Source organism: Equus przewalskii, chromosome 14, assembly GCF_037783145.1.
Source record: "Equus przewalskii isolate Varuska chromosome 14, EquPr2, whole genome shotgun sequence".
In the NCBI taxonomy this organism is placed as follows: Eukaryota; Metazoa; Chordata; class Mammalia; order Perissodactyla; family Equidae; genus Equus; species Equus przewalskii.
The window spans coordinates 32,121,367-32,136,660 of NC_091844.1; the positions used below are offsets into that span (position 1 = coordinate 32,121,367).

Consider the following 15,294-nt stretch of genomic DNA (forward strand, 5'->3'; position numbering starts at 1 on the left):
GAAGTTTGGGGATGAAAATAAAAGAGTTCACCTTGGGACTATCTGAGATGCTATTAGGATTCTAAGAAAGATTTCAAATGAGTAGCTGAATATATGACTCTTGAGTTAGGAATCATCAGTGTAAAGTCACGAGACTAGATAAGATCACTTGGGAGTGGACACAGATAAGAAAGAAGCCCAAGTACTGAGACTCGAGTCACACCAACACTAGCTGACAAAGAGCAGAAAGATTTAGCAAAGACTTAGAAGGAGCAGTCAATGAAGCAGGAGGAAAACCAGCTGAGTATGCTGTCCTGGAAGTCAAATGGAGAAAATGTGCAAGAAGGAGTGAATGAACAGACATGTCATGCTGCCAAGAGCTTTTGGAAGACTAAAAACTAACTACTTGATTTGGCAATGTGGAAATCACTGGTGAGAATGGCATGGCAGTTTCACTGGAGTTCACTGGAGTAAACGAATTGGAGTGAATTAAGAGAGCATCAGAAAACAGGAAGTATAGACAACAGATACAGACAAGTTTTTTTTTTTTTGCTTAAAAAGGTGCAAGGAAATGGAGTGGTAGCTAGAGGAGAATGTCAGGGTTTGAGATGGGTGATGCTGCAGCATGTTATATGCTAAATGAGAATGATGCAGTAAAAGAGAAAAACTAATGATGCAGGAGAGGGAGGTGGTAACTGTTGGAGCTTTTGAATAGCTGAGGGGTGGAGGCCATTACAAGGGGAGGGGATGGACTAGGACAGAAGCAGACGGTCATCCTCTAATAAGAGGAAAAGCACAGCGCACAGCTACAGATGCAGGTAAACTGGTAGAATTGTTGGTGGGAGGATGTACAGATTCTCTTCCCATTGCTTTTATTTTCCCAGTGAAGAAAAAAGTAAGGCCATCAGGTAAGAATGAGGGTGGCAGCATTGCCCTTTTGAGAAGGTATGAGTTACTCAAAGAGTGGGACGATAAATTCACTAGGAAATGTAAGAGGATCACCATGGAGCAATAGAGACCTGCTTGAAGTTTACAGTTACAGACATTCAAGAGAGCTTTACTGGGGTATGGTGTTTTTCTTTAGCCACATTCATCTGTTTGGAAGCAGACATGAAGTACATGAAAAGCTGGGATTTAACAAGAATTGGGGTTTAGCCAGGTGAGCCTGAGAGAGTGAAAAGGGGAAAAAAGAAGTTAAGAGTAGAAGCCAGGGACCAATTTTAACATGAAACATAAAATATAAGTCAAGTAAAGAAAGTAGTAGGGATGTGTTGAGAGGGGTAATGGGAAAAAGGTAGTAAGAAAAATGTATTATACATTTTGGTGGGGTTAAAAAATGGTTGGAATCCAGGTATTAGAGGGAGGGTGCTAGAAAGATGATGGGAAGCAGAAGCTGAACACGGTTATGCTTGAAATGAAGATTTTTGATGGGGGTGTATTAATTAGTAATGCTAAAATTGAAGATATGCTCACAGGAAGTGGGTGTCTGGGGCAGAGTGGAACAAAAGATCACTGGTGGAAGGAAGGTCAGGGAACAGAGATACTGAAATCACCAAGACTGATATCAAGAACAGTGATGAAAAAACAGTGAGCCCAGTGAATGACGGCCACAATAAGGGTAGGGAGTGGCGTATAGAAAAGCATGCGCTTCAAAGGAGCTGTGGTTCAATTAGGGATGAGGGAGGAACAAGGTATGGAACCAGAAACAAGGAAGACTAAGGAATAAAGAAGATACCTATTCCTCTTTCAGACTGAACATTTATCACAATTATGAATGCAAATGTAAAATAATTAACTTTTAAAAATTAAAAATAAAGTTAAAATGAGGGAAAATTTGGGAGAAAAATAACCAAATGGTTATTTAAATTAGGCTAAATTTTTTTTGAACATGAGACTTACAATTAGGGTGGAATTTTAAAAAATGTAGTTCATGTCCCATTAGTGGGTTGTACAGTCAATTTAAATGAGTCATAATCAGCTTTTTAAAAAAATTAAATAGAAAATAGGATCTTTGGAAACAGCAGTGCTAAGCATTATTTCAAAATATTTTGTTCATTTATATACATTTATATTGGGTGGTAATGAAAAATGTAATTCTTAATGTGGGTAGCAATCAAAGAGTTTGAATGTCTTTGATTTAGGGTAACTGTAAAATAGAAAGGATCCCTTTTAAAACTATGCAACAGCTCCCATATAACTTCTTATTTATCCTAATTTATGGATTACTGAGGGATCCTCTCTTCATATCTATCTGGACCCAAAAACTTCAAGTCTCAGGGAAGGCCAAATAATTAATCACCACTGAGCATGTAACTCCTTGCCCAGGAGATCATGCTACAGAAACTGTACTAAAAAAGCTCTTCTGAGGTATGACAAGTATCATGATTGTTATTGAAAGTGTATTTTGCATTAATAGTGCAACAATTTGTATCAGAATATTCAGAGTCACAACCCATACTTACTTCACCATCTTTGGCAAGCTTTCTACCACACCTCATGCTATTTCCCTCTAGTTCTTCTTTATTGATTTCTTGAGGCCTAGAAATATACATAAGACATGAAATCTCGTAGAAAATAGGCAACTAATAATTAAAAAAGAATTTTAAGTTAGAAAGACTAGAAAAACTTGCTACTAGATTTAAAAATAAATTTTGGGGGAATAGATAAAAATTAAGAATGCATTAATTAAATCTAACCCATGGCCTTTGCGAAATAAAAAAGACTTAAAATGTTTAATGTTTCACTTATTGCCCTGATTTCTAGAATACTTTTATGAGGGCTCAGCCAAACCAGAAAAGAGGGAAAAGAAATCTATGAGAAATTCTGCTCATCAAGAAGATGAAACACTTAAAAGTCTAACTACTAAGTAAAATAAAATATATTATTTAAGATGCGACTATCACCTACCATTTGACGTTGTAAGCCATCTTTTTATGTAGTCTAACCATACAAACTAGTATTTAATAGAAATAGCTGTAGAATTTTATCAATTGATCTTTACTCAGTCCCCTACTTTAAAAACTTAATCAACTAAGAGAAACACTGTTATTTCAAGTTGTATTAATAAAATGGCATTATTATTAGCTTGGAATTCCAAATGATAAAAATAATACAATATATTCATTCATAAACAACATTTATTAAGTACCTAGATACTGGGGACATCAACATCATAATATAAAAATACTGAAACAAATATCATAAATAAAAAGTAAATGTAAATAAAACTAATAAAACGTGTTCTTGACCTCCAAGAGCTCAGTCTAATAGGGAACTAGACATAAGTAATAATTATAATAATGTGGAAAGAATTGTGATGTTAAGAGCGTGAAGAAGGCACAGATTTCTTGCCCAGAGTTAGAGCAGGGGTCATCACAGAGGAAGTATTACTTGTGCTTGAGTGGGAGTTTGTTGGGGTGGAGGTGGGGGGCGAATTCTATGCAGGGCAAGGGCATTCCAGGTAGAAGGAACAGTAGGTAAAAAAGGACTGGAGCATAAAAGAATACCAAATGTATGAAGAATTGAGTGCACCTGGAACCCAAGATGAGCAAGAGAGGAGATGAAGAGAAAAGCATTTGGGACAGACTGTTGAAGGGCCTCAGGCTATGCTAATAAGCATTTCAACTTTTCCTATAGATAACAGAGTTCTCAGGTACTTGTTCTGTTACTTTCCAATTTTTTATTACGAAAAATTTCAAACACATAAAAGTAGAGAAAATAGTATAATGAGCCAAATTTTCTCACCATCTGGCTTCAATAACCTTGTTTTAGTTTTACTCCCAACCCACTGCTCCCCACATCCCTCCCGACTGATTATTTTGAGGCTAATCCTCTAGACATCATATCCTTTAATCTGTAAATACTTCAGTATGCATTTCTTAACGATAAAGACTTTTAAAAGTGTTAACAATATATATCACACATAAAGCATTAATCCCTAACTATCATCAAATGTCCCTGGACATATTTAAGCAAGGAAATGATACAATTATATTTCTCCTTTAGAAAAAGAACCCTGTTGGCAACACGAAAGAGAGTTTGGAAGAGAAGAACCTTGGAGGGAGACTTTACTAGATTATAACCTAGTATCCAGGAAATACACTGTCTTCCTCACTTTTGTAGCCTTGCAGCAGTGTGAGCGGATGCTTAGTATCTGTGGAACAGAGCACTTCACTGAGGGCACTATAATTACATACTTCGGAGGGCAAGAAAGCCACTTATTCTAGCTCAGTCTCTTAGGTCAGACTCTGTATAAACTCAATAAGGATATAGATGACAAAAATCTTGAAAAATAAAGAATAACATTTTAAAACTGAATATATAAAAGTAGGATGATTTATAAAATATTTCATGTATTACAAAATGCTTCAAAAATCTTAATTGCATTAAATTAACTCATTTTTTTGTTTCTGATTTATTATTTCTATTTCAACAATCTTACCGCATTTGTGCAGGGTAAGTATGCTGTGCGTATATTTGGGAAAAGATGGAATATAAATTTATGTAAATAAAGTAGAAACTAAGAACTCTGGATAATAATTACCTCATAATCATTATCACAAGTTTATATAACACTTTCATACACTCACTGTTTGGATATAAACATAACTAGGCCATTATTTTAGGAAGTTCTTTGGTGTATAAAAATGGGTTAAAAGTGATCAGGCAAAAAAAAAACTCCTTGAGGCCTCTGCTATATACTCACAGTCTCTGCACACTGCCTATACCAAGGAGCTAATAGAAAGGCCAAGTAAAAAATGTGGAAGTACTTCTGTGAATTGCAAAGCACTATATATTGAAAGAATAAAAAAATCTGCTTTCCCTTAAAATGAAGAAAGCAGATAAATACTTTGTAGGTGGTCATGTGCTTTTGGCGAAGGCTTCTGAACCAGATGATGTTAATTTATTTTAGACTCAAAGGTCTTTAAAAAACCTATTACATTAATCATAATTTGACGATACTATCACAAATAAGAAAATTACCTTTACCTATACACAAATATGAAAATCATGTTTTATGAAAGCATTATTCCAAGTAATATTTCAGTATATTGAAAGAAAATCATAATATAATACTAGGAGAAACAAAGTATATCATTTATTCAATTTTACTAATATAGCAAATGACAATTCAAACATCCTATTATACTAATTGACCAGAAAGATAAATACTTATAAGATTGATAATATTATAGAAACCTAAGAATAAAAGTAGGTTAATGATCTTTTCTCTACTTCTAACAGCTCTTGATTTTTCAATACTGTCACTTGATTTTTCAATACAATGAACGCATTTAAAAATTCATAGCAAATGTAACATACTTACCCCACCTCACTGTCTTGTTCTGCCCGGAGCATAGCAAGCCACTGCTGTTTATAAACAGAAGATAACCATTCTAAAATGTATAAATAAATAAATATAAGAAGAATAAGAAATATGGGAGAACATAAAGGATTTAAAAATTTTAACAAGTTGATAAAATTCTTACCATTTCTAAATTCAAGTTTAAAACAGCAATAAATAAAGTTGGTAGTTTATATTTTACAAATATGCTACAATACTTATGGCTTAATGGTTTTTAACAGAAACAAAAGTTTTAACAGAAAAGTGAATAATGGATTGTTTCTTTATTAAATTATCTAAAAATAAAAACTAATTAATGGGAAATAAATCATTCCCTAAATTATCAGATGAATCATACACACAAATAATTTTGGCATATTAGATTCAGGTAACTATTATTAAAAATAAAAGATTTTAATTTATTCAAATGAAATAGAAATTATAGATATTTTCCCTTTAATAATAAGCATACAAATTTTTCCACAAAACAAGTTTATGTAAGCTGAAATTTTAATTATTTTAGATAAAAACATAGATTTATTAAAAATAAGTAGAATTGGCTTAGAATCATATTTACTTTTCTGTGCTTTATTTATTCCCAACCAAATTAATAGTTTTTCTATTTTTAAAGTTAAATCATTTCTCAATCTCTACCTAAAGGAAGAGGGAAAACTCTGGTAGGTTAAAATCTGGATTTTCACTTCATAAGTCTCTACTTAAATAAAGGTATCCAGATGACGTGCACTGATTTATTGGTATCTTTCCTTAAAACTCTCTATAAATACACTATTGAATGTTTCTTTCCCCCAAAATAATATTCTTGCTATTATAAGGAATAATTGCTAATATCTAGGCCACAGACAGTTTGTCTTCAGCAGGTAAAGACTAGTAGCAAAGTTTATGTGACTCAGTATACATACACACATATCGTATATCTTATTTGCAATACATTCAGATTTTTAAATTCCGTTCTACTGTATTTTATTTAAAAAAAAAAAAAGTTGATCCCTTCCTGTTTAAAATGATTTCTCAACTCACTAATGGGTATGTCTACAGTTTGAAATTCTGATCTAGAGAGAGACTATGGCTTTTCATGATTCATTTATAAAATCGGAATGAAAGAGTTACACACATATATTCTCAAATATCTCATGAAAATGTTTTAAAATTTAAGTTCTAACAACCTTTGAATAATCTTTAAAACCAAAAGCATTTCAACAAGTTAAAAACATGGGTACGTATTTTTGTCCCAAGTCCTTTCTTGCCTTAATCCAAAAGAACAAAAGTCCAACTAGAAATCTTTCTCGTCACTGGTAGTTCATCCAATAGCAGTAACCCAAACATAAGTCAGTAGAACACTAGTTCAAATGCAATGTTGACAGCTGATATGAAGGGGAAAAAAAGGAATCCTGCTAAAATGAGTTTGAAAAACACAGGATGAAAATAAGTGAAATAGGTTCCTTTATACCATTCAGAGTTTATAATATGATTATATGCAGTCATATCTCCAAAAGGCAGATATACTGGGCAGTGTGCCAGAATCCTTTTTGGCAGAGAGTTAATGGTCAGCGAGAAGATTCTGAAAAGATGCCTTCAAGAAACTTCCAGTCAGTGAAAACTAGTTTAAGCATTTATTTTAAACTTTATCAGACCAAAGTCCAAAACAAAATTCAAAATGGGCACATCAAGGTGGTATTTGACAGTGCCACGGATCAGCAGCTGCAGATCTAGTCTATAGCAGTTTTAACTGTAAACACAGTATTTTTCCAATAGAATAAATGAGATAAGTCAGAATGAATTTATTTAGATTATTTCTCTTGTCTCACACAAAGGATATGGGGAAGGAGGCCTCCAAAAGCATACTATTTGAAAATCTAATGTCTTAGATTTACAAACTTTAAAAAACAAACAAAAAGAAACATTGCTAACATGCCCAGTATTCTACTGTTTAAGTGAAAGAAAAGTGTATTTTCGGGTATATAGACACACAAAAATTTACTTACAACCAGTAAAGCTTATAGCATAAAACAGCCTACAAGTTGAACTGTTACATAAAACACATAAGTCAGATGCAGATTACGAAGGTGAAGAATAAAAAGTTTACATAATAAAAAAATTTCTATACGGACAAATAAGAATATGTTGGACAGAGCAACTAGGTATATAGTATTAGTACAAAATTATGAAGAAGTTTTGGCTCAAAAATTCTCACGTAAATAACCTAAAAATCTAGTTCTCAAAGATGACAATTTACTGTACTGAATAATTCAAAGCTATTTTCTGAATAAAATTAATTACATGGATTTATATACCTTTTCATTTTCAGCAACTTATTTTCACAAAACTCATATTGCTTTAACATATCATCTCCCTTCCACCTACAATAATATTAAACATTAGGTTTCCCCATTATTCCCATAACAGTTATTCCTGATATAAAAAGTTACAAGAATACCTATTTTCTTGCTCACAATGCAAAATAAGGGACAATACATCTATTTTATTACTTTGTTATCAAAAGCCAACAAATTAAGCAGGCTCAAAAAAATGGTGATTCCAAGTTACTGCTCAAGTTTCTATAATTGGATATACAAAATTAAAGAGATTAAACATAGTGGAATTCTTTTAAGTAACCAGTAAAATATAGTAAAAACTATATATATGGACTTTAGAACAAGAAAGACTTGGGGTCGCATTTGAGCTCTGTGTCTCACTAGCTATATGACAGAATACTTATACTTCACTTCATCAATAAAATGGGGACAACTGTCTTGATAAATTTCAAAGATTATGTTACAAAATAGACGTTAAATGCGTAATCTGGCATATTACCCGGGACACTGTGAAGAAACTACACAATTTGTTTACTTTTCCCCGTTCTCTTTAAAGATCTTAGGTCGGGAGCTAGAACTCAAACTTTTCTGAGAGAGTAAAGGCACTATTAGGCCATATGTAAGTTAACATGTTTTCGAAAACAGTTTTAGTTCATACAAACTGAGTGCCTCCTTCTTGTCCAGCACTGTGCTATGTACTGGAGGGAAAAATATAAAAAACATATGGCCCTCACAGTCCAACAAAGACACAGATACCTTCTGTACTAAAGTAATGTAGCAAGAGATGGCAGTGTCTTAAACAAGAAAATGTCTTGGGCAAGAGAAGGAGGTGATTTTGAGAATTATCTATGAAAAAAATCTACAGGACTCGGTGAAAGGATGTGGAGAAAGAGTTTAGGAGGAGTGTAGGATGACTTCCAGGATTTTGCCCTTTTTCGAGGCTGGGTTATTAATGACGTCGAAGACTTACACCAGGAACCCAGGGAAAAAAGCAAGCAGGGATTGGGGCTGGAGAGGGAAGAGGAGTGCTGCTTTGAACAGATGAACTGAAGCAATTTATAAAGGGCTAGCCAGCAGTTGGATGTCCAAGTATGAAACTCAGGGAGAGGTCAGAATTGGAATCTTTTAATCATATGAATGAAGGAGATTACTCAGGGACACTACACAGAATGAAAAGATCAATGAGCCAAGGGGACCCTCAGGAAGTTAAGAGGCAGGTAGAATAAGAGAAGCTTACAAAAGAAAAAGAAAAGGAATGGTAGAGAGATAGGAAAAGAATCAGGAGGCTATAGCATTTCTAAACTAAAGTAGTACAGTTGAGAATTTTAAGAAAAAACTAACAAACCATGATATAAAATGCTAGAGAAGTTAAAATAAGGCTAAAATGAAGCCACTAGATTTTGCACACAGGACAATCTTAACTTTTGCTAGAAAGTTTCAGTGAAACAGTGAGGGCAAAAGACAGAGTGTAGTTGGTTGAGAAATAACTGAAAGATAAGGAGATAGAGCCCACATCTGTAGACTGCTCTGAAGACGGTGCCTTAGAAGGGAGAGAATTATTCCTATGGGGCGCTCAGGGTCAAGAGAGTGTTTTTTGTTTTGTTTTTTAATAAAAGAGATTTGACATTTTATAGACTAAGGGAGAATAGGTGAGGAAAAGATCAAAGATGCAGATTAAATGATAAAATAAAATTCTAGAACAAACAGGAAGTGATAGGATTATGAACACAGTAGAAGGTTGGCCTAACAAGAGGAAGCACCTCAACCTGTGGGACAGGAGAGGAAGAACAGATAGGAGAGAAAGATGGAATTTGAAAAAAATCACCTGATTACCTCAAATTTATATAAAAAACAGAAGGAGAGTTCCCACACTGGCAATGCGGTAACTGGACAGGAAGCCTCAACAGAGTGGTAGAGGTTTGATATAAATGCTGAAGTGAATGAAAAACAGGAGTGACCAAGTAAAAACGATATAAGGAGTCCCAAGGTCCAAGCTTAGTGTTGAAATGCGAACGTGCAGTGGCACCAACTCAAAAGTTATAGAATGCTCTGCAGCAGTACTCAGCACAGAATAGAGAGTATAGGAACAAAGAAGGTTTAATTTAGTTTTAGGATTTTGTCAAATAGAAGAACAGAGTTGAAGGCAATTGTGAGAGAGATGGCTCAGATAATCTATCATGAAATCCTGGCCTGTAAAAGGCAGGAGAGGTCTGAAAGAAAATGGAGGGCTTAAAACGGATTGGAAGTCAAATAGTGTAAAAGGGAATGAGGCTATGAACACACTAAAAGGTTATATACAGCCTGAAAACTACTGGGTTTCTGATGCTGAGAAATTCCGTGTTACAAGAGTCATGGTGTTTCCATGGGTGGCGAGTGCCTAATGAATGTTTAGCAAATCTAAATGTTACTACAGTTGAGGTCAAATTACTAGGAGGCTAGGGTATTAAATGGAATGATGATATGGACACATTATGTGACTGGACAGGGGTGGAGAAGTAGACAATAAACCAAGTGTCCAAGTCTTAGATGAATGTGGAGGAATGACTGGGGGTCAGAAGAGAAAGGATAGAGGGTGACTCAGATCATATGCGATAATCATTTGCAAAGGGCATTGAGGGGTTAGGACCAAGACTGTCTGGCCTCCTAGCCCTATATTGGCAGTGTCTTAATTGACAGAAAGTCGTCTATGGAGGCAAAATGGCATCTGCTGGGAGTGCTAAATAAATGTGAGGGAATAGACGGAAGATGTGAGTTTGTTGACTCTGGTTCTGGAGCACATTAATAGAAAGGTTTGGGAGGAATGGTAACAAGACAGGTCAGAGGGATCAAGGGGAAGGGAATTATGACAATGAGAGTACGGAATAAAACAGACAATGATATGACTAATAAATAATAAATCTAATTCCATGAAATAATGGAGTTCAACTGTACTTGACCCAAGTGAATCCTAAAATACAATGCTTCTATACAAAATCCTGATTTAACTCGGAATTAAACATATTTCTAAAACTTTTGACCTAAAGATGGTCAAAATGGATGTACTAAAACTCCCCAGAATGCATAACTTTGAAGAATGTTGACACCTCTTTGGTACCATTTCTGAAAAATGATCAATGAATTTTAGCTAAGTAATCAAAATTATTTTAATTTATTTCAAATCTAGGATACCTTGCTATTGAAAGCATATACCAATCTATCTCATAATTTGAGTTATGTGGCCACTTTTTGACCCCTCACAAAGAGCACAGGATATAATTTTAATTTATATTCTGCTTTTGAAACTATAACTTTTATTTGGACATATAGGAAAACCTATTTATCCATTTATATCTGTAAGATGGAGTATTCTAAAACGAAAAAAAAGCCCTCTACTATAATTTCAACTCAGAAAAAAATGGCTGAAATCTGGTCAGAAATATAGGATCTAAATTCTTTTCAATTTTATACTGAATAAAATATTTCAGATTAGAAATACTTGTACTCAACTTGTATTCCAAAAACATAAAGCTTATCCACTTGCATCACAGACACACCTAAATTAAACTACTTTAGAACACACTTTTTAAAAATCTCTTTCAAAATTCATTTCTAAAGAGTTTTATAAAGGAAGTACGATTAGAGAGGAATCAGCCTTGGCATCTAGTATTACACCATTGTCAGGGCCTGGTGTATAACACATACTAAAACTATCATAGAACTTCTATACTACAGGAAATACAATCTTCGGAGAAACCACACTCACACAAATATAATACACACTCTCTCATCTTGGCTCTCTAAAATTAATACTATAAAGCTGATTTATACAAAATTAACAGAAAAACATGTCTGCTAGAGTGATTTTATAAAAATGTGTTACTTTCGAATATTCCAGTAGTGTCCATTCAATATCTTTCCAAATACGTATACAGACTTCAAGAACAACTTAACTCTGTAAACACACAGCTATATTAAAAATTGAGGTGTCAAAAATAATTACAACTTTTCAGACAAATCTATGATACTATTACTAATGTTTATAAATTTACAAATAAATCTTCAAACAGAAATTCTATTTTCTATTTCTTATATGCATATATAGTACTAAAACTGAATTTTATACGAGCACTAGAGATTTAACTTAGTTAAATCAGTAATTTTTAAAAAAAATTTAAGCTATAATTAGCAAAGATATTACAATTGCTTTGACATGAGGCTTAAGACTAGAATAAAAAAAGAAAATAAGAAAATTTAAGGAGTATTAATAGAAAAAGCAGTTATGACCTTTAAGTAACACTTCAGAAGTCATTTTTAAAAGTCTGGCTCAAAATAGTGTACTAGTCAATCAAATTAAAGAACACCATATTACAGAAAACTATATAGCCATTTAAATATTCTGGAGAGCAGTTAATGATATGGGAAAATACCCATAATATATAATGTGAACACAGAAAAGTACCTATATAGTATGATTTGGTTTTGGTATAAAAATGTATACGTTCTTGGGATTAAGGATAATTTTTATTTTCTTTATTATTCTTTTCTATGATATATATTACTTTTATAATCAGAAAGATAAACTTAAAATCATGATTTCATCATGTTCTCTTACCTGAAGGTACTAGAGAATCTTGTTCAATAATTCTTGCAGAGGCCAAATCACTGATAATATACTGTAACCTTAAATGTCTGAATACTGACACAAATGGTTTTCCCTGCTCAGTTTCAAGGAAGGTCATACCTTCAAAATCTATAAAAAAAAAGTTTAAATTAAATAGCCATTCTTTTTAAATATATTTTATTCCTAAAAGTTTTCATGGGTAGGGAGAGACAGACACACACACATAACGTCTATCAGAATACAAATAAGCTAGTTCCCAAGTTTTCAAAGATTTTATTAACCTCAGGAGTGTAGATAAAAACTTGGGGAGATTTAGGGAAAAGCCACAGGAAATTAACTTTGGTCCTAAGTAAACTCTTGGGCTAGGAATTCAGTTACATGCCTTTCTGGGGTTTTGAGCTTACAGAGCAGCAAGGAAAGGCAGGCTTGAGAATGGTAGTTAGGTTACAGTCTCTCTCGAGACTCCCCTCTCCCAGGATCTGAACGCTCCAGTGGACCTCTAGAGCCCAAATGCCTCCCTCAAGGGTCTTCACAAGACATATGGGACGTGGAATGTCTCTTGTGATTCTCCTAACTTATGCTTTAGCTTCATGTCATGAACACTAGTTAATATGTTAATTCTCGATTTATATCTACAATCTATATGTATCTACAAAATAAGATACAAAGACACTGTAGCGATGGATTTGCAACACATGGGTAGTATTATTAAAACAATTCAAGTTTACGAGTATATGAATTTTTTTCTTTTAGGGAAAATTTAAAGTTAGTACATTTCAATGTGCTTTCATGAGTGGGAAGGAAAGGTCTAGAGTTACGCTATCAAACAGGGACTTGTGCATAAGCTCTAGTCTGTTTTCTGTTAAACAAGGTACACCAATGGGAGCACACTCAGCCCTGCTGCTATTAAGGACAGGGAAAAAACGCTGAGAGTTGCTACTGCAGACTGTTATGTCTCTAACCAAGCTTCAACCAGAAAGGAGGTGTTGCCTACTAAAATATTTTTTTCCTGAAAACGGCAAAAAGTTAAGTTAATGAAAAGAATTTTCACGATTTTCAAATTTTTATCCCATACATTTTTTGTATTCCTTTGGTGCCTGCCAAGAGTCCAAGAAAGCAGTAAATTCATTAAAAAAATTAATAGTTAACTTTGCTTATTTATATAACAGGCATTAACTGTGGATTTATGTCTTATCTTTTTTTAATTGTAACTTTAGTTCTAGTTCACATGTTGAGTTAAATGTGCCAATTTCATAAAGTGTACTGAGAATACCATTATGTTCTTACAGGTGCTCCATCACATGAACGAGTTATAAAAATCTAATTCCAGGGCCTGCCCCGTGGCCTAGTGGTTAAGTTCAGTGTGCTCTACTTTGGCAGCCTGGGTTCAGTTCCTGGGAATGGACCTATACCACCCCCTCGTGGCCATGCTGTGGTGGCAACCCACATACAAAATAGAGGAAGACTTGCACAGATGTTAACTCAGGGCAAATCTTCCGCAGCAAAAAAACCCCCCCAAAAACAAAAAACAAAAAAACCCCCAACAACAACAACAAAACCAATTCTAGATCATCTCATAGAAATCTGGAAATTATTCCCTCTTCTTCAAGGGCATAGAAGAGATCGGCTCACCTACTTTTGTAAGAATTCATGAAATTGAAAAAAATATGTTTTAAAGACTCTAGCTGGCCAAAATGTGGCCATATTAATTGCACTAGACAAATTCAATAGCAATCCCTACATATAACTGTGTAGCAAAATTTCTCAATTTCTACCGTTTCTTGTACTTCTGACCCATAGACATATGAAAAGTCAAATAATTAAGAAAACCTAAGAGAATATATATACCAAAATATCATGGGTGAGGGGACTACAAGTGATTTTTCTGTCCTATTTCCTGAGTATTCACCACTTTAAAATTTTTAAATTGTTTGAAATTACTTCAAAAGTCCTCACTGAAAAACAAGGGCATTAGACATATATTTTGCTTTATGTAATAAATCTCTCCCTGGAAAATTATCTTAAACTGTATACTTTTACACTACTGAGGCTGAGATGGAGAGCCCAGAGAGGGAAAACCAGAAGTGGACCACAGCTTCCTATTCTGGTTTCTGCCATGTAGGCCACAGAATAATTTCTCTCTTGATGGATTGCTATGGTTAATCCATCTGGAGCTCAAATGAGCATAAATTTCTATAAACATTTACCTAACATCTACTGTTTCTATTAAGTCCCATTGTCTTTTTAGCTTCTCCACCCTCCTTATCTCTTTCAGTTTTTCTCTCTCTCCGTTTTTTATTTAAATTTCCTCCTCAATAATTTCTCTAATCCTTCTTTAATTACCACAAAGTAGCACTAAAGTATAATTTAAGCTGTAAGTTTAGTATTTTGTTCTTTAAGTAAATCAAATTAGATTTTATTGGTATAGTCTTTCATACATTTTTGGTTCATGAGCTTGACAGAAAAATAATTTATCTGGCTCTGAACCAGAAAATCTCACTTCATAAAATAAGTCTACAAAATTTATTTAAACAAGATGCAAAAAGCACTAAATTTTAAAGTTAACAACCTCTATTCGTCAAGTGACACCTTTAAGAAAGTAAAACCTACAAACTGGAAGATAAGTGACAAAGGATTGATTATCAAAAATATATAAAGAATGCCTATAAATCCTTAAGAAAAGACAAATACAATATTAAAAGAGGAAAAAGACCTGAACAGACATTTCACAGGAGAGGAAACATATAGCCAATAAACATATAAAGAGCTGTTTAATCTTTTTAGTTTTCAAGGAAATGAAAAGCAAGACCACAATATGAAATAGTTCAATAGCAATTAAAACAAAATAACATATTGTCCAGTGGTGTGCTGAAGCTGGTCTGTACTGGCTCACAGGAGCTGACGATGTGCACTTCCCAACTCCACATTCAGTGATGTCACATTGGGAGCTTAAAATCAGCCATGCTAGAAGAATCTGTATCATAGAAATTTTTAAAATGCTACCAATCAGGGATTTTTTTCAGAGAACCAGCTTACCA

General features: G+C 33.8%; 1 protein-coding gene across 1 annotated transcript in view; it reads right to left on the reverse strand.

Moving 5' to 3' along the window:
• Positions 1-15,294, reverse strand: part of GMCL1 (germ cell-less 1, spermatogenesis associated) — a 47,045-nt gene that overhangs the window by 12,076 nt on the left and 19,675 nt on the right. Inside the window, exons 9-11 of the mRNA XM_070572434.1 lie at positions 12,248-12,385; positions 5,306-5,375; positions 2,442-2,517 (exon numbers count right to left, since the gene is read on the reverse strand). Of these exons, the coding sequence (XP_070428535.1) occupies positions 2,442-2,517; positions 5,306-5,375; positions 12,248-12,385 (284 nt within the window). The remainder of the gene's footprint in view (positions 1-2,441; positions 2,518-5,305; positions 5,376-12,247; positions 12,386-15,294) is intronic.